This window comes from Erithacus rubecula (genome assembly GCF_903797595.1).
Source record: "Erithacus rubecula genome assembly, chromosome: 4".
In the NCBI taxonomy this organism is placed as follows: domain Eukaryota; kingdom Metazoa; phylum Chordata; class Aves; order Passeriformes; family Muscicapidae; genus Erithacus; species Erithacus rubecula.
The window spans coordinates 34,248,726-34,270,130 of record NC_136686.1 but is presented as its reverse complement, the minus strand read 5'-3'; the positions used below and the strand labels follow the sequence as shown (position 1 = coordinate 34,270,130).

The 21,405-nt window shown below is 48.3% G+C and overlaps 2 protein-coding genes across 2 annotated transcripts in view; one reads left to right on the top strand and one right to left on the bottom strand.

The window, feature by feature from the left end:
* Window positions 1–21,405, top strand: part of MCM5 (minichromosome maintenance complex component 5) — a 239,306-nt gene that overhangs the window by 94,629 nt on the left and 123,272 nt on the right. The window lies entirely within an intron of this gene.
* MB (myoglobin) lies at window positions 1,860–5,632 on the bottom strand. Its single transcript, XM_079305266.1, has 3 exons — window positions 5,459–5,632; window positions 3,388–3,610; window positions 1,860–2,701 (listed from the first exon to the last, which is right to left on the bottom strand). Exons 1-3 carry the CDS (start codon window positions 5,551–5,553, stop codon window positions 2,555–2,557), a joined length of 465 nt encoding a protein of 154 aa, XP_079161392.1. The 5' UTR covers window positions 5,554–5,632; the 3' UTR covers window positions 1,860–2,554.

The window sequence follows — 21,405 nt, the reverse complement described above, 5'->3', positions numbered from 1 at the left end:
AAAGGACTTTGTCCCACATATGAACCAGAAAAGCTTTACATGCTAACAGCAGAGTGAAAGGGGAGGGCTCCAAGAAAGATTCTGATTCCATACAGCACAGAGCTAAAAACTCCTTTGCTCCTAGGGGAAACTTCCCCTGCCCTTAAAGCAGGGGCCATTGCAGGAGTTTTACAGACTCTGTGGGAATTACATATATCCCTGCAGTTATGTCAAGACTCGCCCAGGGCATACTCTGTGCCTAGAATAGCAAAGGTGCAGAGATGTGGATTTCACCACAAGCACCCCACACCACTGAGCCTGCTGGAGTTACCTTCCCTGTTATTGGTACTCAAACATGCTGGTTCATCACATCTTCAGTGAGCCATAGGCACAACCAGAAAACACAAAAACACTCTGTCAGGCCCCACATCTGACCAGCAGATTTAAGGATGGTCCCTAGTGCATTGACACAGTGGGGTAAGACAGGCAGAGAGAAGGTCAGTGCTCCCAATGGAGTGACATTTAGTCCAGGTACCTAATAACCGGTAACTAGGCAAACACACATGCAAACTCTCCCTCCTCCACTAAACTGCCCTACATAAAAATATCTAGACAACTCCAGTCCCACTCAGACTGATGGAGGCAGCTGCTATAGCAGAGCTTTTAATCCTAAAGCAGAGTCTGTTGTCACTGGCAGGAAATCTTATTGTGTTGGACAAGCAATCCTAGACCTTAATTAAATATATTGCCCTCCCCACAAAACCGACAGACTAGACTGGAGTCAGACGAAGCACACGGCTTAAGCCAGGGACCACCTGGCTGTAACTTCATCTAGGTGACAGCATATGCCTTTGTGACCCTCTCTGAAAGGTTGGAACACCAAGCAAGCTCCCAGAGGTAAAGTGAGGATTTGTAAACAGCAAGAAATCAGATATGCACTGTTCTGGGAAGGAATTTATTGTTCCTTCTCCTTTCAGAGACTGAATTCTTTTGGCCTTTGCCTTGACCAAAGACACAGCTGATCATGCTGGTTCAGGATTGATTTTTAAGGGAGCTGGCGTCTCCTTCACTGTCTCCACTGCACACAATGTAGCAGGGAGTACCTTGAACTAGGTGCAACTAATAACTTCTGTTACTGAGCACCTCATTTTTCTTCCTTGTGCTTGCCCTCACACTTTCTCTGTGAGATAAGGTGCATTACTTTCTCCACAATAAAAAGAGCAGCTGCGTCACTTCCATGCATTTCCCCTAGCCACAGCCCCCCGGTATTGGGATGGAGAGAGGGCAACAGGCAGAGGGAGGCATCTTGCCATTTTGTCTGTCCCTTAAGGTCCCCCACAGGACACGGGTGTGCATCTGTAAACAGAGTGCGGCATGCACTGCAGAGGCACCTCAGCAGAAATTCAAAAGGCTGCAAAGACCAGAGTTTGGGTCTTGGGAGCATATGCTGCCATTGCAGCCTTCCACCTGAGCTGATCATCCCTCCTTTCCAGGGTCTGGAGAGAGCAATGCACTGCTGGGACCCAAGGCTGCTTGCATGTGCCACCTCCCCATAAATAAACCAGAGACCTTCCCTCACCACATTCCCCCAGCACAGCAGTGCCCAAAGCCTTTGGTCAGGGAGCACTTCTCTCAGCTCCGAGGCACTCAGCTGAGGCTGCTGTCTTGTGCTGTGAGGTCTAGTAATCAGGTCATGTCCCCATAGTGACATCTGAGTGCCCCGAGTCCCTGGCTGAGACAGATGCCACATGCTGCTCAGGTCATGGACTGATGGTGCAGGTTGCTCTGCAGACAGATATGTATGCAAAACGCCTTTCTACTTTCTCCTTCTCCCCCAGTTCTCACTGGAGCGTTTGTACAGCCAGGAGCAAACACACAACTCTGGTGCAGGGATTTTTATTTTCTGAGAAACACATACTTCACTTCCCAGTGCAACAGACCTTCAGACATAGCATAGTGGCAACTGCTAGAAGCTTACAGAACACAGGGAGTACTGATCTTTATAATGCAAGTTTAACAACTAAACCCTCCAGAGCTGGCAGGCACTGGAGACTGACTGGTTGCATTCAGCCCCACAAAACAGGGTAATACTGTGCTGAAAGTTCTCCATAGTAACCTGCAACAGTCTCACCTACGGGAGGAATGGGATGCTGTGTCCCTGCTTCCCATTCTCACATCTCTCATTTGAGTCATTCCTTCACTCATTCACCGCACTCAACATTGTCCTTGATCCCCCACATTCCTTCATCTTTGGCCATGCCATTTGCCTCTCAGATGAGACAGAGTTTCAGGAAGAGAGAGAGAAAGGGGATAATACAGGCTGAAGCTCACAGATAACCCCTAATGTTATTTTTCCTAAGAAAGCAGGATATTTCTTTTGTATACACGAAGCCAGGAAATGACAGTTTATCATGGATATCACTCTGGGTGCCTCTATGCTGCCTGGAGTGACTCTTGGCCTCTCCTCAAATCTTTCCCACAAATCAGAGATGGCCAATTGTGAGATGTCCAAAATAGCGCCGGGGAGAGATGCGTGGCCAGGCGCTCCATGGTGGTGTTCCTTTGTGTGTATGTGCTAACCCTGGAAACCGAACTCCTTGTACTTGCTGGCCATGTCATTTCGGAACAGCTCCAGAGCCTTCTTCATTGCAGCCTGGGCATCAGCCCCAAAGTCTGCAGCGTGTTTTTCGGCAATGACCTTGATAATGACTTCAGAAATGAACTGCGAGGAAGGAAAGAGAGAAAGAAAAACTGAAGGGATGCTCGTGGTTTATTTTCAGAAAAGCCATACTAAGAAATAGGTTGCAGAGCCTGGAAATATCTCTGAGCTAATTCAGTAGGCCTTCCTTCAGCCTCTGGAGAGACAGTGAGATCTAGTATGCAAGGAGCCTGGGCTAGGCAGAAGCACTGGGCTTATTCATAGCTCTGACATTGATCTGTTTCATGACCCTTTCCACTTTTTGTCTGCCTCATCCATTAAGACTGCAAATTCATGCCCTGTGTTTGTATAACACTTAGCTTTATGGGTCTTGGTCTCCAATGGATTCTCCAGGGTTTACTCTAAAATTGCACATCCCTTGTGTCCGGTCACTGACAGTCCTTATGTAATACAGTTTCCCAGGCATGCCTGGGCTACATGGGCTGGTTTATTGTTGTCAAGGGTTGGTCAGACCTTGGTCAGTGTGTGGTGCTTGGAATGGGAAATCTAAACTTGGATATTCAGATACCATCTGCATACCATGAGCCCTTTCTTTGCCTCCTCCTACATTTACACAGAGACCTTGGACATGAGGGGGAGCTTGCTGAAGTCCAACTAGTCATCAGTAAATGAAAGCCCAACTCTCACATAGCTGTCTTGCACGCATTCACTAGACATCAGACGCTGAGACTCCCTGCCATTTTCCATACCTCCAGATATTTGACAGGGATTTTGTGCTTGGTTGCATGGGTCTGAGCCAGAGGCTTCAACTCAGCCTCATGATTACCCTTCGCCTTCAGGATTTTGCCCAGCTGGGTAAGAACAGTAGCTCCGTGTTTCTTCATATCTTCAGAGCCCTTCATGGCATCAGGGGTCTTCAGGCCTTTGAACTTTTCAAAGCGATCAAGGGTCTCAGGATGGTCCTGAAAGAGTCTGTGGACAAAAGCAGAGGGACTTTGGAGATGGGAAGCTCCTGACATACCTCCCTTAGAGTATTCAATCTCCTTTAATCCCATCTTCTTACCCATTTCCTAAGATGATCACTACTGTCTATTTCCATTCCCTCCTGTTGTGATACACACTGCCCTAAACATGCCCAGCTAGAGCAACAAAGAAGTGTCTGTATTTTTTCCATATAGTTCTGAGAACTCATTGGCACCCATCCCCTGGCTTATGTCAATAGTTTTAAGACAGAGAAAAGAGCCAAGGCTAGTCATGTCACTGAGAGGTGAGTTCTTGTATTCATGTGAAGGAAAACCAAAAGCAAACAAAACCACCTGCCTTCACCAATTTACTGTTGCTGGGGAGCCAACCAATAGACCCATGCCTCTCACACAAACTCTCTTATCAGCCCATGATTTGTTGGCCAAGAAATGAGAGCTCTACAAGTTTCTCATAGCAGGAAAAAAAAAAAAAAAAAAAAAAAAGAACGAACAATCCCCAGCCTCAAGTCCCTTATATCTGGAGGTCCCCAGAAACTCCTTGGAGGAAACCTGGGCTGGCAGGGGAGCCAGCCTCTCCCCTGACAAAGGGGGTGACAAAGCCATATGGTGACATTTATTTATTTAATGCCATGCTCTCCTCTACTCTGTGATACTTGTAAGAAAAATGGTATTACTTTTCCATTTGGTACTGCTTTTACTAGCATGTGGCAAATTCATAGCCAAAGTAGCCACCTCAGAGACAGATAGGTGAGAATTGCTCAGGTTCCTGCTATCCCTCCAGCATACCTGCTTTGGACCACAAGAGGACAAAGCCATCACACATCCACTCACTCCATTCCCACTCCATTCCTTTCCCTTCAAATTGCAGCTGATCTGGGACATGAAAAAGCAGGTAAGGAAAACAGCTTTGGCTCATCTTTGAAAAACATTTTTCAAAGCTTTGCAGTAGATCTGTCTGGAGGTGTGGGCTCCTTGCCTTAGCCATGCTTAGGGTAGAATATCCCCCAAGCAGGTGCCAAATCCCCACTACTCTCCTCAGTGTCTGTACCCTTCCAGCACATTTGGGTGTGCACAGCCTGAGAGGAGAGCTGAAGAGAACCTCCTCAAAGTCTGCATCCTCTCTAGTCTTAAGGGACAAGCTAGGCTCCAGTGTCCACCTAATGTTCTTCTCCCCTTTGCAGTATCTGACTGCTAGGATCACAAGGACAACATAGAGTATGGGGTCCTCTCAGTAGGAGACCTCATGAGCACTTCTGATACCAGAATAATGGCAGAGGAACTAAGGGGAAGGAAGACCTCAAATTCATCACAAGGTCATGGACAAGTGTCATCACACAGATTTATGCCCATAAGGCAGGATGGGCAGGGCTCTGCCAGGTGAGACAGGGAAACACTCAGGTACTTTGCAGTTAATTTTACTGAAATAGATTCCAAGAAAATTGTCACAGAGGTGATGTCCCTCTGCTTTCATTCCTTCTCTGCCTCCCCACATCCTTTCCACAGAGCATCTGAAGCCCCATGACACACACTTCACTCCAGCATTTCTCACTGTTCTGCTTGGGAAATGATCCAAAGCAGAGCTTGGCCACCAGAGGCAGAGAGACAGAAGCACAGCCATGTGTTAAAAGCAGCACTGGTCTGCTTCTGCACCCATTGAGAGATGGAGAGACAGAAGCACAGCCACTTTACAGAGTGAATAACTTTTAACCCAGAAAACAGCAATGGAAAAACCACCATCCAACAAGAAAGAAAGCATCTTGCTGAAATAAACACTGACAAGCATGTCTCTTATCAAAAGCTCTCAGCTTTACTCTTAGGACTGAAGTTCCTTGCCTACCTCATTAAAATTGCATGGCCATGGCCAGCGATGTCGGACTCCACCTTTCCCCAGACAGTCAGGACCTGCTGCCATTCCTGGTCACTGAGCCCCATGGTTCACCAAAGACAGGTCCCGAGTGCTTCCTGCTGCCGTTTGTCTTTCCCCAAAGGGTAGCTGGAGAGCTCACCCGTGGGATTTATAGCCCCTGCCCACAAACCTACACCTGTCAATCATCAGCTGGACTTCTTGCTCTCTTCCAGGCTTGTCTAACCTAATCAGCCTCCCGTTTTTTTCCTAGGAAGCTATTTTGGGTCAGGTACTATTGTGGGTGCCACTAATGGCATCATTTCTGCTTTTCGTATTGGACTGGCACAAATCCCACTCCAGACAGAAAGGGCACTGCTGGAACGCTGTGCCAGGAGCCTGTCCCAGGTTCCCAAGGACCCAGAGACAGTGACAAGCTTTATGGCAGGAGATTCCTAAGAGAACAGTCATTTGCCAGGCCACCCTGCCTCTCTGTCCTCTGGTCTGCCAAGGGCAGGCAGGAGACAAGGCTGGGACAGCAAGTAGCATTGACTCCATCACTCCAAAGGCCTTTCCTTTCCCATAATGGTATCACCATAGCATTGACTCCATCACTCCAAAGGCCTTTCCTTTCCCATAATGGTCTCACCATCCTTTTCTCCCGGGATAGCACACCACTTGTGACATGCCCTTAAGAGAGACAACCCAATCATTGCCCCACCTGTTGCAGGAGGAATGAGGGGGAAAAAGCTGTATGGGAGTCACTTCCCCCACACCTGCCTGCCAGGATCCTCCTGTCTGCTCTTCTGGGAAACACCTAGGATTAGCTAATGGCTGGGTCTGGATATTGGAGCCAAGAGATTTACAACTGAGCCAGAAAGGTAATTTACAGCAGACCAGAGACATGAGGGCATAGCAAAGCTACGTTCAACACTCACCCAGCCAGCAGTTTTGGTCTCTGGCTACTTCTGTCAAGCCAAACAAATTTCAGTGTTGGAAGAAAAAGCCACTGAGCCAACAAACCCATGTGGATATGCTTTGGGAGAGCTCCCAGGCTTTCTTCTACCTCCCTGTCAGGACTGGTAATGGCCTGGCACACCAGTGGGGTGACTGGTCCCTTCTGGAGGAGGATGCAGTCGAGCACAGCCTGATAACAAAACCCAGCCAGTATTGCTGTCCTGAACTGTTCACCTGCCTTGGGATGTTTCCAAGGAGAAAGCAGGCAAGAGATATCAACCATAGGCTGAAGAAACCTGCCTTGGGATTCAGGAGAAGAGCATTCAACCCCACAGTCTCTAGCATCATGAGCTGCATCAGTGCCTCTGCACCCTTGCACTCCCAACAGGTTCCCTGCTCTAGCCTTGCAAGGGGAGAGAAATGCCCATATACAATGGTAATTGGGCAGCAAGGATGATGGAGGCACAGAACCTCCAAACACGGATGTTTAAAGGGAATGCTGTGGGTAAGAAGGGTGGCAAAAGCTCAGTGGAGGTGTCAGTTGGCATCCAAGCCTTGAGGTAAGGACATTTTGGCCATTACATGTTGCAAGCCTCTGTCAGTCAAGCCAACTTGACACTCTGAAATACTCCCCTTTCATCTCCTCTATGTGCCAGTTTGCTTCACATCCAAAAATCTACATCCAACACTTCAAGATTTCATCCTGATTTACCTATGCAAACACCAGGTCACCACCAATAACCCAAACTAAGCTAAACTGATGGAACAGAGGTTAGTACTCCTCCAACTTGTTCCTCCTGCAGTTCTCCGCAGCACAGGGCTGAGGCAGGGGAGATCACGTATCTGCAGCCTCACTGCCCATGTCCTCACAGCAGTAATGATGCATTTGTATTCTTCCAGACTTGGGCAGGATCCTGAGCACTGGCCTTACTCATTTACACACCTTTCAGACACAACAGAAACGTGCTCCTGGTACATGAGAGGCTGCTGCTCATGCACTGAGCTCTGTATATTCCCCAAGCTGGAAGTACACAGTTGCTGTAATAACTCCATTTGAAATTGGTCGACTCTTTGCTCTCTGTAGCTTTCCCCAGGGCTGTGAAGCCAAAAGTCCTGGTATGAATATTAACATTAAATGGTCAGAAGACTTAAAACTGAGTATGAGATTCCATATTGCTTTTTTTCTGCAAGCAAAGTAGTAATGAAATGAAATCATAAGCTCTTCTCCCTAGAGCTTAAATAAATAGTCTACAGAAATACTAGAAGTTTTATAGTGCACCAGACCACCCCTCAAGCCCACAGCCATGAAAAAGACATACATTTTAGTATCTGCAGGCCTCTTGTCTTCCCCTTGGGGCAAAAGCTATCACTTGCATAATCATAAACACAAACCACAGAGCATGTTGTCTGCCTCCTTTAAAACACACCTGTTGAGTGAGCAGCCTGTTTCAAGCAGCTCTGCCCACACTGGAGCCATGCTGGCACACGTGGCTGTGTGTCTGCACCCACAGTGAAGGAATATCACTAAACCAGCAGAAATGGACCTTGGATGCTTTTGGCCAGGCTCTGGGGTGCATTGTTGGGGCAGTGAGGCCACTCTGACCCTGTTGGAGTCAGTGAGTTAGGGGTCCCTCTGAATTCTTCAGAGAAATCAGAGTGCAGGGATTGAATAAGTTTTAGAGTGAGTTCTAATGCTTTTAGTAAGTAAAAGGTCTCAAATGCCACAGTAGCAGTGAGTGTTCTACTGAAGGTTGAGACATACTGATATCTTCAGTGGAGGCTCCAGGCCTACAGTTGTAGACAGTGCTTAGACATAATAGAGATATAGTAGTAGTATTGCTTACAATTCTTAGGTAGAACAAGATAGAGTTTATGCATAGTGTTATACATAACCTGGTGTGCTAGGAAACTAGAATTCTAATGGGTTAAGGAATAGTGGTCTGAGTTTGCATCTTAGCTTGTTGGAAAAATCCTATATAAGACTATGTATTGGGAGAGTTGTTGCTTTTAGCTATTGGCTTTTGTCATTGCTTCTAGCTATTTGCTTATTGCTAGCTGCTTTGCCATTGCTTTCGCCATTGCTGTTTGCCATTGCTTGTCTGTGTACTGTTGAGAGTGATGTGCTTTTTAAATAAGATTTTAACTATTAGCTGCTTTGCTTATTTAGAAGATTACCCGATGAACTAGGAGCCCAAGAGCTCAGAGTAGGAGCCTGTAGAGCTGCAGAGTTTGGTGTCTTAGAGCACCGAGGGTCAGAAAGAACCCCACATGGCCCCACTGCACAGCCCCTGGGGTGGATGTGCTGGAGCAGGGTGCGTGTCCTGAGGGGCTCCATAGCCCGGCCCCGCTGCACAGCCCCTGGGGGGGATGTGCTGGAGCAGGGTGCGTGTCCCGCTGGCTCCATAGCCCGGCCCCGCTGCACAGCCCCTGGGGGGGATGTGCTGGAGCAGGGTGCGTGTCCCGCTGGCTCCATAGCCCGGCCCCGCTGCACAGCCCCTGGGGTGGATGTGCTGGAGCAGGGTGCGTGCCCCGCTGGCTCCATAGCCCGGCCCCGCTGCAGAGCCCTTGGGGTGGATGTGCTGGAGCAGGGTGCGTGCCCCGCTGGCTCCATAGCCCGGCTCTGCTGCAGAGCCCCTGGGGTGGATGTGCTGGAGCAGGGTGCGTGCCCCGCTGGCTCCATAGCCCGGCTCTGCTGCACAGCCCCTGGGGTAGATGTGCTGGAGCAGGGTGCGTGTCCCGGCCGCTCGGGCCCAGCGCTGCCCGGGCGCGGCCCTGGGCCAGGCCCTGCTGCCACCTGGCGGCCACGGGACAGCGAGCCGCGGGCACCGGGCCCGGCCGCGATCTGAGGGCTCGGGGGCCGCCCCACGGGCACTCCTCTCCCTCCGGAGGCGGCACAGTGACCTCAGGGCAGGCACGGCTGCAGAGCTTTTGTTGGGGCTGATTTTCAGTGCGGGTCGTAAAGACATTGTTATTTCTTGGTCACTCGGGATGCTGTGCCTTCCCTGCTTATCCCCCAGCCTTGATACTGCAGAGGGCTGGAGCTGGGATGGGGACAGGGGAAGATCCCGTGGGACAGCAGCAGAGCCACAGATGAGACTCAGGGTACTGCTCTAGAGACTTCATAGGGCTTGTTTCTACCCAAAAAGGTGCTTAGGAAAGGTCCCCTCACCTAACAGGCTCAGCAGGCAGGTGAAAAACCATCTCTGGCAAAACACTGTGTGTAATCCCACCCCTGCCTTGCTCCACCCTCCACAGCTGACAAACCTTTCTACAGGCTTTAATTAATTTAGGCCATGCCACAATTGCATGGACAGAAAACCCACTTCTCCTCCCCATTGATGAGGGATGAAAGAATTTCTGTAACTTGCTTGAGCCCACAGACACACCAGTGAAAGAGCAGGGGTTGGCTCTTGGGTATAATTTTAGAAACACCAGCTATTTTGGAGTTATCACTATGGGACTCAGACCCAGGTAGAGGTGGGAGACACCAGCCACGGGGATGGACCAAGTTAGTTTGGTCATATTCAGGTTTTTTCCAGAGGATCACTGTTGTGAAGAGAGAAATCCAACCCCACTGGAAAGTGAATGTTGGAGAGTGCAGCAGCCCCCTACACTGCCTTAATGGTTAAGAGAACAAATTTCTTGCTCAGTTTCCTCTGCAGCCACACCTGCTGCAGGTAGGGAAATGGACACTGGCAGAAATCACAGATTTCTTTTTCTTTTGAAGTAAGTTTGTGAAATAAATTTTCCAGAAAGAAAGAGACAGAGATGTTCCAAATTCCAGTCCTCCCTCAGGAAACAACCCAAACCATCTTGTGTGCTTACATAGCAAAATGTCTCAGGGAAACAAACAGATATTTTGATGAAGCAATTTTTTTTCTTTTCAATGAGCTTTTTTTCCCCACAACACAAATTTTAAAAAGCCCTGAGAGCAGCCAAGGGTCCCGTGGCTGGGAGTGGTGATGACAGCAGCCCCAGCTCTGCTGCGAGCCTGGGTTGTATAAAGTGTGCTGTGACGTAAGTAATACACACTGCTGTGGTCAGGGGGAGGCTGGCACTCCTAAAAGCCAGGAATATTATATAACAACAACTTACATAATTACCTCTTGCATAATGCCAGGGAAAAGGCCCTCTGTAACGCAGCTGTGGTTTCTATGGCATTTTGCTGAAATGCAGCTTCTTCTAAGAGATTCATTTGTTCTTTGTTTCAGGAGCCTGCAGCTCAGTCCGTGCACACACACAGGTGAGAGTCCTGCACTAACAGCAGCTTTAGCTGGAGAGGTGAGGCATACAGTAATGGGATCTTATGGCATGGCAAGAGCACTGGCTTTTGGGCAGCCCTGCCACTGTCTTCAGTACTCTGAGAAGGAGAAGATTGTCGTGTAACAGCACCCTCTGAAACTGTGAGTGTTGTGTAGCCTCCACTGTTTGTAGGAAATGAGATGGAGTCTAACTGATGATGGCAGTGGGCAAATCCCTTCCAGGCTCACTCCTCTCTTCCCCCTGTTCTTAGACACTATTCATAGCAATGCCTCCAGGCAGGGCTCCTGCACACTGATGGATTTCAGCAGCTGAGAGCTGACCCGACCTGCATGCTTAAAAGGAAGAGGAAGGATTAGGAACAGAAGATTTCAGCATCAGGACAAGATTTGGGCTGTGAGTTTGCAAAGCTGTGCTAGTACTTACAGTATCTCAACATGGATTCTCTCAGGGATCATGCCCTCTGCCATAAAGTCAGAGGCAGCTTTACCTTTTCTTCAGTGGTCAGAGGATCCAGCCTTTGGTGACTATCAGACATAACACAGGCACGACCCACAGCTCCTGTGCAATTACTGAGGCTTCTCACAATGTGTGTTACTCTGCACAGCACCTGGAAAAAAACGTTTATCTCAGCTAAACAAGACACTTCTTGCAGACCAGTGCTTGCATTCAGTGGGAGAATATGTGGGAAAGCAGAAGGGCAATCCAGGACAAGAATATTTAGGCTACATTACAGAAACTGAAGCTGTCTCTGAGGCTGCAGCCGTTCTCTCTGGGTTTGCAAACCTTCTCTGAAGGACTGGGAATGCAGAGCACAAAAGGACTGAGGATTTTGTGGGGAAACTGTGAGTGCAGTTTAAGAAAGGAAGAGTATGTTTAAGAAAGGAAGAGTTTGATTAGAAAACAACAAGCAGATTTTAAAGTCTTGCTCACCCAGGAGCAAAAAGGAGAAAATTCTTTTTTGGAGGTAAGAACTCAGGTTATGCCAGTGCAACCCAAGAGATCTCCAGGAGTCAGTGGGAAATGTGGCATGCAGCAGTCTCTTCAGGTGGATTAGACTTTGTAACACCATACTGGCACTCAAGGATTTGTGTTCCACCCTTTGAAACACTAAAGCAAGAGGGGAATTCCTCCCTCGTCCCTTATCATCAATAAAATATTGTAACTAGAGCCTACTGAAGGACAACTGAGAAAGGCAGAGCTGCAAAAACATATATGGGCATAAAAGCCATCAGCCTGCATTCAGTACTGGGTGTCTGCCTGCCACCCTGAGCTCTGCAGCTCAGTTACCCACAGGAAGCTGCAACAGAGACATTTACAACGTGGCTGAGGCTGGGATTTACTGATCAGGTTAGATGACATGCAGGCAGCTGGAAAGGGTGGCTGCTCCCCACTCCATGCCTTATACCAGAGAATGTCCTAATTTTCCTCTTCCCAGTGCCTTGGGCACATGGATGGTGCCTTGCAAGGAGAGGTGCTCACATGCCTGCAAAGGCACCAGCAACTGCAGCATGGCCAAGAGCAGAGCGAGAGCAGCCTCAGCAGTGACAGAGTTGAGCCACCGTGCAAACAAGTGCCCTGTGTGAGCCCTCCCTTCCTTGGGACACACCAACAGCCATGCCCAGAGTCTGAAGGGAGCCAGCAACAATAAATAATTCCTCCTGTCTGAGCTGCTCCTCGAGGAAGAGGAGGCACTGGGCCTCAGCACACAGTGCACAGCTTAGCTGTGTGGGCTCTCAGCCTCCCAAAAAATGAGTGGGAGAGCCCATCACTACATTGGGTGTTACAGCTGCAAATTTCCTTCTCAGTCCACTGGGCAGGCAATGGCCCTCAAGCTACCAGCACTTAATATGAGGCTGTGCATGTTTTTAAATTGAATTTGGAGGCAATGACAGTAGATCCTCCCCCACCTCATGATGTCTGTGCAGTTCTTTATGAGGGCTTTAAATGAGCTGGATTAAGGAACTGGTCTGAGTTTGAAGTAACTGTGTTTATCTTTTGGAGAGTGTATTTTGAAGCCAGATAAGTTCTGCAGTCTGGTTTGTCACACAGCTGGACCGACACACACTGGTGGGGGGGATGGGGAGGCAGAGCTACTTATGCAGGCATCCTTTGTGGCAGAAACACCCATGGAGCCATCCTCCAAAACCCCAGGCAGCACTAGTGAAACAGCATATACAGATTAGGGTTTGCCTGAGTTTCATGGGGTGAAAAGAGAGAAAAAAGACATGTTTTCATTCCCTTTCCCTGCAAAACAGACTCTCATCCACAAAGCATGGAGCTTCTGTGAGATAAGAGCCCATGGGGAAGCCAACATCTACCCCTCATTTTTATTGATGTTTACACTTGCCTTCTAATGAGCTCCAGCAGGTTCTCCCTTCCAGCTGCAGTTGGCCCTTTTCAAAGTTCAAGGTCTCATTTTGCATTATCTTTCCAACGCCAAGTGCACCCTTAGGGAGGAGAGGAGCAACCACGACATCTTCTCCTCTGAGAAGCAGCACCAGTTTAAGCAGCCCCTAATCCAGTAGTGCTTTATGTGCTCTGCTGGTCTTACTGAGAACTCCTGCAGGAAAACTGATCCCTCTGAAAAAAAAAAAAAAAACTTGGCAAAATAATCACAGTTTTCTTTAAGCAGATCAGCACTGGGCAGCAGTGAGCACCCTAAACATAGCACCTGTGGCCTGGCTGCCTGAATAGAACGATTACCACTAAGCTGGGCTGGGTCTCTCTTCTGTATCTCTTCCTTGTTGTTTCCTTTGCTGTGCTTGCAAACAGATCTTTTGTCCTGTCCACTTCAGGGTCTTTCTGGCAAGACAACCACAGTAGCGGAGCTTGCTCCTGGCTGCAAGATACTGGCACAAAAAATACAAGCACTGGAAAATTTCGCCTCTGCTGAGAATCCCAGTCCAGTGGTTCCTTAGGCAGTGGTACAAGTGTAACAGCATCCCTGCCAAATGCTCATCCTGGCCAGCCCTTCCAGCTCTTTGGGGCCTGGGGTTGCATACGCATGTCCCAGGCTGCACACCTTTGGAAAGCTCAGCTGTATGCATATTACATACACAGGGTTCAGGGACAACTAGCTCATCTAGCCTCTTCAACAACACCAATGGCAGGTGCCCAGGGAAAGTGCAAGAAGCAGGAACAGCTCTATTCCATCACAGCAGATTGAGGCTAAAGGACTTCCCAAGGTTATACTTGCATGCTTTAACAGCCATAGGCAAAATTCATAATTTTTGTTAATCCTCTTATACATGCTCCCCAAAATAAACTTCAGGCATGGTTTCAGCCTTACTAGGTCAAACTGTTGAAAACGACCTGCTGACTTGGTCACTTTGCAGAAGATCAGCCAATGCACAAAGACAAAAATCCGATAATCACTTTCGAACCATTCACAAACAGCTTTAAGGCGTGCTCATTCTAAAAACAAACCAAACCAACAATAAAAATGAAGCTCCATTACCCTCAAAGATCTCTGCACATGCAGAGCTCCCATCTCTGGTGCCTTTTTAATTGTGAGTTCCTCAAACACCACAGTTTTATTTTTTGATCTTCCTCCTCCTGCTGAGTGCTCCAGTGTTGGTGGCGCAGCTGGTCGGATCCAGCTGGTCTGTGGCAGCATCTGTCTGGAAATTGCTTCTCTTAGCCTGAGGTCCTTTTATTTCCTTCCCCATCAGCTGCAGCAGAGATTTCACTCCAAGTGGTGAATTTCACTCGGATCTAAATGAATTCATGCTCCTTTTCCGTGTTTCATGCTAATTTTGTGACTTGTCTATGAGTTTACAGCAAGGGCCAAATTACACTGGATTTATTATCCTCCTGAGAAAAAGGCCAGCATTTATCTGCTGCTCTTGTAGACCTGCAGCTCATGGAGCTGAGAGAGGTACACTGGCTCTCACAGGAAGACAGGCAGGGCCTCACCTACTTATTGGGGCAGAGAGGGTCCAAGTCATAAACAAAAAACAGACAAGGGCACACTGAGATCTCCGATCAAAAAGTCAGGAAAGGAAATGGAACTGCAGATAGACCAGACAAATCAGGCAGATCTTTTGTGTCAAAAAATGTGTAATACAAATGTCTCATCCATGAGCACAGTCTGGCCTGAGAGAAACTTTGGGGCAGGGGAGGAGTTCAGATGGAAATTCAGATGGGAACGTGGTAAGTTTTGACTTGTTTGGTTTTTCAAACAAACTAAAAAGACTGACTTGAGCTAAGTGAGAGAAAAGCAGGAAAGTGAAGTCCTGACCAGTCTGACCTGCAAGGAGTGAGTGTGGGAAGTCATTGATTCCTTATCTGCTGCTCCCTTTTCATGGGTCCTGCTTTTGGGCGTTTCATTTGCAGACAGAGCTGTGCCTCACACCTGGTGAGTGATAAACACGATGCCAGGGCACTCCAGGTGCTGGCTCAGGTCACCCTCTTTGCCTAATTCACATGGGTATTTAATACAGGAGTTATGAACTGTCTCATTAGGATGAAGCCAGCAGAGGTTCAGGCTGCTGGCAGGACCAGCAGCTACCAGGCTCTACACAAAGCAGAAGGAAATGCCCACAAGAGGGAGAGTTGGTGCCAGTCTCCACAGTGATTCTGTGCAAGCAGCACTTTCCTGCCTGGCAACTCTAAGAGCCATTCATCTTGCTCCCCTTCTCCCAACAGAAATGTTTCCCTCTCCTGGAGATTGCCTTTTCCATGGTATTTCCCCTCCTCTTCTTCTTCCACCTGACTGGTATTTCATCTTTTTCCTGTGGGGTAAGCCCCAAGGCCCTGCCATGTGGGTGCCAGACGTGGTGCCATCAGAAAGGCACCGTGACTGAGATGGTTTCTCTGCCCTCGCTGCTTCTCTGCTCCCCTTTCCTCCCACTCACACTGCACTGTGCTGGGAGGGACCCCTGCACCAGCCTCAGCACAGGCAGCCCCCTCTTGCCCAGCTCATCAATGGAGGGGCACCCCAGATCACTACCCTCTATGGGCACATGTGGAAAATGCCATTTCTGCTGGGCTCTGCTCAGCCTCAACAATCCAAGCCTGAAACAGGCTTCACTGGGGCATGGGGTTTTCAGTCCGTTTTCTGAAAACACTTGATGGATACTGGCAACAGGATCCTAGAAGTTTCTGAGTTTTTGCATCTATGCTCCCAAGTGCAGAATCTTTCAGGAAAACATCTTGATGATTTTGGCTGGTGATTTAGCAGTTACTGTAACACAGCTCAGAGCACTCCTGGGGCAGTCACTAATCTGAAATCTCAGAAAATTGCCTTCAGAGGAGATCCATATGAACCACACCACCAAAATCACCTCAAGATCCCCCAGCATGTCATGTCTTGGCCACCATTAGCCTGCAGTTGCCAGAAGAAAGCAGGGTAACTGGTTCCCTCTGGGGAGAGGGATTTTCTGCCTGAGGGAAAAAGCCATGGACACTTCCTCTGAAGCACATTGTGCCTGCTGGTATTAACATGTCAGGCATTGCACACAAAGCTGCCCTGGAAGGCAGCACTGACACGAAAGCACAGGAGCCCCTAAGCCTGATCAAGGAGCTCACCACAGTGGTGAGCATGGTCCATATCCCAGCTGGGGGCACTGGGGAGGGAGGATGAGGAGATTTATCAGCACACCCACAGGACCTGCCTTGCAGGACATCCACACTGCTGTGCAAGATGCTGCACATTGACAGGGAGGAAGGGATGCAAAAAGGAAAGAGAGACGCCCCTGAGATGATCCAAGGGATGAAGCACCTCTCTATGAGGAAAGGCTGAGAATAGGGTTTGGTCAGCCTGGAATAGAGAAGGTTTAGGGTGACCTAATTGCATCCTTCCATATACCCTGAAGGGAGCATATGTGAAAGATGGGGAGAAATTTTTTGCAAGGTTTGTAGTGACATGAGAAGAATAGATTCAAGCTGAAAGAGTAGGTTTAGATTAGATATCAGGAAAAAATTCCTACTGTAAGGGAGTGAGGCACAGGAACAGGCTGCCCAGAGACCTTGATGCCACATCCCTGGAAGTGTTCAAGGCCAGGTTGGATGAAGCTCTGTGTAACCTGGTCTAGTGGAAAGTCTCTCTGCCCACGGCAGAGGAGCTGGAACTAGATGGTCTTTATGTTCCCTTTCAACCCAAACCATTCCATGACTTTATAATTCTAACCAGCTTTATTGTAAGTAAAAAATCTAATTACTCACTTCCAAATTATAGCTCTAGGACTGGGTTCACAAGCTCAAGTTCCCAGTGAATTTTTAGAGCAGCTTATAATGATCCAGCATGTGCAGAAATGCACAGTGTGAAGAGCCAGCACCTAATCCCAGCTTCTGCAGTGGATCAGAGCATCTAATTCAGCATTCCCTGCTCAGAGAGGGTTACCTGAAAAGATACACTAAGACAGCAGTGTAAGCAGTGGCTTAGAAAATATAAAAAAATTTGAAAAACTGACTACTGCAAGCAGCATGTTTTTACTTGGCTTTAGGCATGCTGACAGGAGATAACACAGCCAAAAGGCATCAGAGGTGAGAAGTCGAAGCAGAAAGAGAAGGGCCACCCCAGCAGTGAGGTTATTTACACAACACAGGCAGGATATGTGTCTTACTCACACAGGTAAGAATGAAAGTAGAGTTATGTTAGGTTGAGTGAGATAGTTTAATAGCACACGATTACTTCATACAGATTTAGCTAGAAGTAATTAAAAGTAAGGTTGTGCTCTGAGGCAGAGTTCCCCTTCCACTGAATTCAGGTCCAGTGGGAAGCTTACACTTGCAGCCACTCACAAAATCAAATCCCTAAACTTCAGACATTTCCCCTTGCGGCTTAACTGTTGTGCCCTTTGAAGTTATATTTTAAGTTTTAAATTTCAATCTTTATCCTCTTTTCTTATCTTTAATTTCTCTCTAGTTCAAAATCCAGAGGCAGCTTCCATCTGCTGACCTGAGTGCCCTGGTGCAGGGAGCAGGATCCCGTGCTCCCCCAGCTGGGCAGCCTCAGGCAGCCAGGAGGCAGCCCTGCCTTGCTCCCCCTGCCCCCTCATGTAGGAGTTCAGAGGTATACTAGGGATAGGAAGGAGATCTGCCTTGGCAGTGGACCTTGGAAATGTTATGTTTTCATCTGAAAGCAAAATCAAACCATGGAGACCCCTGATGCAACACCATGCCAGGGTGTCAGGAGGCTTTTGGCTTGCCAGGAACCTTGAAGAAATATTTTCAGTGAAAGGGAGGTTGACGTAAGTATTGTCTTTTTTTTTTTTTCCTTCCCTCTGAACTCACAGGTGAACCAGAAGCCACAGGTTTGAGCATCTTGGAAATAAATTTACAGCATCAGCAAATGCTTTTCAAGTGCCCCAGTGAAGTAAGAAATTAGTTCCTTCTTTTCTGTCTTCACCCACCTGTGACTGCATGAGCCCTCTGTCTCTGCCAGAGCACGACTTTTACTACTCTGGCAGCAGGAAAACATGAAACCACATTTGCCTCAGTTCTCCATCATTTTTCATCCCTGCACAGCACACACAGAGTGTGCCTTGGATGGGGGGCTGTGTCAGAGATGCCCCCAGCACTGCCACACCAGGACAACCGTGTTGCACCCACACTGGGAGGACCAAGACAGCATCCTGGGGGCGTTGATGGTTCCAGGGATGAGAGCCCAGCTGGGGACACCATTGAGGGCTGAAGATTTTTCCCTCACCTCCACACACACAGCTGCAATATCCCCAGCATGTTCTGGCACAGAAACCAACAGAGCAGATTTTCACAGTGAGGAACACAGGGGAAAAGAGAAACAGAGGGACATTTTGTGAAGGCTAAACACCCACACCAGATTTGCAGAAGGGTTTTGCTTTCCGCCTGCTTATTCCCATCCACTTAGGCAACTTAATACTGACTTTTCATTCATACTTTTTTAAATAAAAGCATTTGAAACAAAACTAATTACAGAGTAAATATTTAGCTTGAAATGAGCAGACAGATATTCAAAGCCATTTTCTGACATGACAGATGATCTGAAAGGAGCTGCGCTGCAGGCATTGTTTGCTGATCAAACCCAATTTAAAAATACAAGGCATAGAAGCAAAAATAGACACGACCCCAAGCACAAACATCCCCACACAGGCAAATGTCTCCTGTAAAATGCCATGGGTGATTTCATGGCAGCTGAGCCTGGCAGCACTGGAACAGCATCACCCACCTCTGAGGGTGCTGCCATGGTAAGCTCATGTGAGCAGCACTGAAGAAACACACGCATTGCCCTGGCAAGGCTTATCCAGCTGCTCCAGTTTAGGGACCCCAGCATGGGCCATACATTTCCTAAAGACCTAAGGGAAATTCCTGTCCCCTTATGCACGTGGCCTAACTTTCAGTTCTTGGTATGCTGGGTGGAACCTAAATGACTCTTGCTACCTTTGCCACACTTAAATTATTGTGCCATTCAGACAGATGGGAGCAGGTAATGTGGGAAAAATAATCTTTTCACCATTCAATGCTGAGGAGCTCACATCCAAGCACTCAAACCCCAGACATGCTGAGGAGCAGAGAGATGCAGGAGCAGCACTTGCTCAGCATCTCCAGCTCCAAGCCCACAGAACATGCTTGGAAATCAATCTTTTCCCAAAGCTTTGGCTCAAACTCTGATGCTCCTGAAGCAGCTCTGAGCTTGTAGCAGAAGTGGACGGGGACATGAGTCCAACTTAGGTGAGCAGGATTGGGAAACAGGAGCTCTAGAGCCACACTTCACCTATACAATGGAAAAATCACCTGTGAATGGCAGAGCATATGCTGGGTCCCTACAGGAGTGAAGGGATATGACCAGATGTGAGTATGGCTCCACATGGAAAATGCAGCTACAGGCAGGACCTGGGGCAGCCTAGAGAGGAGAGGTATGAGAGACTTCACTACCCACACTTCACATGCAGGAAACCAGCAGGGCAATTATGGGATTAGATGCAGAAGGGAAATCCTCAAGGCAGTAGCTCTGGGACAGGAAAATGTAAGTGAGGAAATCACACAGTATCCCTGAGTCACTGTGCCCACATCCTGAGGAATGCATTAGCTAAGGAAGGCAGGGTCTACACTAGGTCATCCTGAGTCTAATGACCCAGATATTTTGCAATCAGAAACACAAGCAGCTGCAGCAATGGCAATGAAAACATGGACATCATGTGGCTCCTGGCAGAATTGTTCTCTAGCACACAAATACTAATGAAGACAACTTTAAGTCTGGTTCTTCTAACTGAGGGCTGAGCAGAAGGCACCAAGTGCTCGTGTGGGCAGAAGGAGGTGATGCCCCTGCCCAGAGGACAGAGCCCATCAGTCTTTCCACACCAGCCTCCAGCCTCTTCCCCTCGGCTGCCACTAAGGCAAACAGCCATCCCTGCTATCCTGTGCCTGAGGTTTGGGGTGAAACTTCACAGAACCCTTTCCTCCTGTTCCCTCCAGGAAGCCCCAGGGCCAGAGCCACCCCACCGCCCTTGCCAGGCTGTTGTGGTCCCTTCACTTTTTAGTCAACCCTTTGACCCAATTTTAAGCACTAGCACCATGCTGACAATCCTTTGGTCTTCCAGATTTCCCACCCAGGAGCTTGTTTGGTTTTTTTTTGCAGGAAGCAGCTGTAAAATCAGACCACCAGCAGGCCAGGTCTGACACTGGGTCCTGTGTTTGCTGCTTTTCACCAGTCAGTGACACCTGCAAGGCAGAGAGAAGAGGCCAGTCCTGTTCCTGGTGTGGCCACAAACCCTCAGCACTGCAGCACAGCTCTGGCTCTGGAAATGGCCTTCCTGCACATGGAGAGCCAGGAGATAGCTGGGATATCACAGACCCAGGTAGCTCACTGTGGCTTTGGGAGGTGAGGGCTGGTAACTCCCAAGCTCTGAAGCCTCTCCAGGTTGTTCGCAGAAACACTACTGAAAGAAAAGAGGTATTAAAAAATAAATTGTAAAATGAAGTGGAATAGTAACTGCTCTGGGTAGAAGAATCTCAGAAATGTCATGTTCTTGACTTCCCTGGAGGGTGAGACAGCTCTGGGTGTTCACAGCCCTGCAGTGTCCTGCAGTGAGTCCTGGGAGGCCAGCTAGACCTGGCTTTATTGGTCCTGGTGCTCCTTTTAATTTTATCCAGATGACCAGACTACTAAAGTACCATTCAAAATGTGCCTTTCTGATTTTTCTGCCTTGCATCATCCTGTGTGCTCAAGCCCTGTTCTTCCCTTGGGTCATTCCTTTGGGCACGTTCATGGCTCTTGGTTTCTCTGACTTAGACAATGAGATGGCAGCTTTTAAAAGCATTCGTATTTTCCTCAATGCCTGGAGTGAAACTGAGGCCAGAAACATTTCTAGGCATGAAACATGTCTCTGAACATGTTAAGATTTTGTTCCATGTGGACTTCTTGGCTGCCAAAGGGCAGAAGCAAAAGATTTGGAAAAAGATAACTTCTGCTCTGCAGTGCTCCCCAAGCAACCACCTACCACCAAGGCAATCAGGGCAGCATAGCAGAGCTCAAAGCTTGGGCCCTGATTGTTTGCAAAGCAGAAAAATGAGATTCATCAACTGCCTCTTCTCTCCTCCTGGCAACTCTCGTTGTATTTTGGGCACAGATGCTCAGACTCTGTGCTGGTAACTGTTCTAGAAACATGTGGCCTCAGGAGACTGACAGAGCTGCAGTGGCAGGGAGGGAATGACGTGGATACACGTGGCGAGCAAAATCTCCAGGGGTCACATCAGAGATGTACTGTACCCAGACCCAGCTCTTTTTCAGGACACACTTC